Raw genomic sequence first — 2,767 nt, forward strand, 5'->3', positions numbered from 1 at the left:
GACCGCGCCGTCGCTCGCGGTGACGCACGCGCTCCAAGGCCTCGACGCGGCCTTCCCGGCGCCGCCGCCGCGGTCCGCCGACGAGCGCCGCGACGACGCGGCCTACTACCCGAACGCGCCCCCGGCGCTCCTGGACCACTACCGCGCCGCGGCTGCGGCGCCCTCGGCGAAGCTGTCCGCGCTCGTCGCCGAGGTCAAGCGCCTCAAGGCGTCGAACGTCGAGACGCAGTGCGTCGTCCTCAGCGAGTTCGGCTCTACTCTGGACGCGCTCGAGCCGCTCCTCGAGGACGTGGCCTACGACGTCGCCATCGTCAACGACCGCAAGAACCTGCTCGTCGGGACCAAGGTCGTCGAGCCCGTCGCGGGCGTCGTCGTCAAGGCGGCGACGTACCAGCAGCGCTGGATCGAGGCGCGCAAGGCCGCCGAGGACGCCGACGAGGAGCCGCCGAAGCAGCCGCCCCAGTGGAAGCAGAAGGTCCGCGTCTACGACATCCGGCCCGACGGCGAGGCGCTCGAGGACGGCGACGACGACGCCGTCCTCGAGGAGGTCGACCGCGACGAGATCGTGGCCAAGGTCTACCGCACGACGGTCGCGTCGCGGAGCATCCGCGGCCGCGGCGGCGACGACTGCCTCACGCGCTGCGGCGCGGACAACCGCTTCGCCGTCGGCGACGAGGTCCAGTGCAAGAAGCCGCCGGCGCGCGCCGACGAGCCGCTCGAGGTCGGCATGCGCGTCGAGGTGAAGGCCACGGGCGTCCAGGGCCACGTGCACGAGGTCAAGGCGGGCGGCGCCTACGTCGTCAAGCACGGCACGCCGTCCCGCTACGACGACGCGGCGCGCGCGGACCTCGAGGACCTCGGCAGCGAGCGCTGGGAGAACGCGACGGTCGAGGCGCTCCGCGGCGCGCCCGGCGACGACCCCTTCGCCGGCGCGCTCGGCTTCGTGCGCCTCGACGGCGGCACGGACGCGAACCGCCGCGGCGAGCTCCTCCAGGAGTTCAAGTCCGACCCGCTCACGTCCGTGTGCCTCCTCACGGTGCGATCCGCGGGCGTGGGCCTCAACCTCACGAACGCGAACGTGCTCTGCCTCTGCGAGCCGGCGCTCGACGCCGCGCCGGAGGAGCAGGCCGTCATGCGCGTGCACCGCATCGGCCAGACGCGGCCCGTGACCGTGCTCAAGTTCTTCGCCGCGGGCACCGTCGACGCGCGCGTCCTCGCGCGCCGCGAGCGCCGCGGCGAGAAGTCCGAGGGCGCCGCCATGGCCGCCGTCGCCGCGGACACGGACGGCGTCGACGGCAACAAGGTCATGCAGTTCGGCGACATCGAGTACCTCCTCGGCGTCAAGGGCTGACGCCCGCCGGTCCCGCCCCGCCGCGACGCCCCTACATTCGTGTCCCTAGTAGCAACGCAAAGGCGCGAAGCGTCGTCAGGGTGGCCTTCTAGAGCTGCCTTACTTCCGCGCCCGCCGCTTCTTCTTCGCGCCCGTCGGCGCGGCGTTGCGCGGCTTCGCCGGCGCCTTGTTCGAGAGCGGGTTCGGCGCGGCCGCGCGTTTCTTCGTCCGCGGCGCCGCCGCGGGCGCCGCGGCGGCGCCGCGCCGCGCCCCCGCGGCCTTGAGCTCGCGGACGAGCGCGCGCTCGTCGTCGTCGAGGGCCTCGCGGCCGCGCTCGCTGCGCTTCGCCGCGCGGAGCGACGCCTTGGACGGCGCGTCGAGCGCGAGGACCGTGCCCGTGAATCGGAGCAGCGGCGTCCCCGGCACGCGGCGCGCGCGCGCCTGGAGCGTGTCGTCGTGCGTCGCGACGACGAACTTGCGCTCGTTGGCCTCGCCGAGGAGCGCGAGCACGGCGTCCGCCGCGCCCGCGGCGCCGGGCGCCCCGAGGACCTCGCAATGTTTCGAGCAGAATCGCGCCGCGGCCTCCGCGGCGGCGCCGAAGGACCGCAGCTCGTCGAGCACGGCCGCGGGCACGGCGAACCTGACGCCGCGGCCTAAAATCTTCTCCACGCGCGCCCGGAGGTTCGTCTGCACCGTCGCCAGGGCGTGGTGCACGAAGGTGCCGTCGACGAGCACCGTGTAGGGCGCCTCGAGCTTGAAGGCCGCGCGGTAGAAGCCCAGCGTCTTGCGCGCGGCCTTGGCGCGCAGGAGGCGCATGGCGAGGCGGTGTCGTTGCGGTGCTGCAGCCGGGAGCGAGGCGAGGTGCGCTTTACGCAAGGGCCATCCCCGATCGCCTTTTTGAGCGGCACGATGAGGCTCGACATGCACCGCGGCCGACGGAGTCGGAGGCGCTAGACTCTAGCGCGGTGCCATAACTTCGATGGCCGGGAGCGGCACGATGAACATCAACATCCGGCCCCGCGGAATACAAGTCTAGCGCCGACCGCGTCAGTAGTAGCCCGGGATGGTCGTGCCCTGGCGGCGGATCGCGTCCCGCGCGCGGTCCGCGCTCGGCGGCGGCGAGTAGCGGCGGCGCCGCGGCGGGCTGTGGCTCGCGCCGCGCGGGAGGAACCGCGCGGCGCCGGACCCCTCGCGCGGCGACGGCCGCGGCGGCGTCGCGCCGTCGGGCCGCCGCCGCCGCCGCCGGAGGCGGCCGAAGCCGATGGCGAGGATCGCGAGCACGTGGCGCCGGAGGCCGAAGGCGAGGCGCCAGAGCCCGCGGTCGCAGTTCGCGCCGCGGAGCGCCGCGGCGACGTCCGCGCAGAGCCGCCGCGCCGCCGCGGCGTCGCGCGCCGCCGCCTCCGCGGCGTCGCGGGCCTCGCGGCGCGCCGCGGCGGT

The 2,767-nt window shown here is 75.1% G+C and overlaps 1 protein-coding gene across 1 annotated transcript; it reads left to right on the forward strand.

The window, feature by feature from the left end:
• Nucleotides 1–1,006: 1,006 nt before the first annotated feature.
• On the forward strand, nt 1,007–1,234 carry AURANDRAFT_17570 (hypothetical protein; the record flags this gene model as incomplete). The annotated part of the gene is made up of 1 exon (XM_009041436.1): nt 1,007–1,234. A coding segment is annotated over one exon (228 nt), but the record flags the coding sequence as incomplete, so codon positions are not given.
• Nucleotides 1,235–2,767: the final 1,533 nt, after the last annotated feature.

This window comes from Aureococcus anophagefferens (assembly GCF_000186865.1).
Source record: "Aureococcus anophagefferens unplaced genomic scaffold AURANscaffold_21, whole genome shotgun sequence".
Lineage (NCBI taxonomy): Eukaryota > Pelagophyceae > Pelagomonadales > Pelagomonadaceae > Aureococcus > Aureococcus anophagefferens.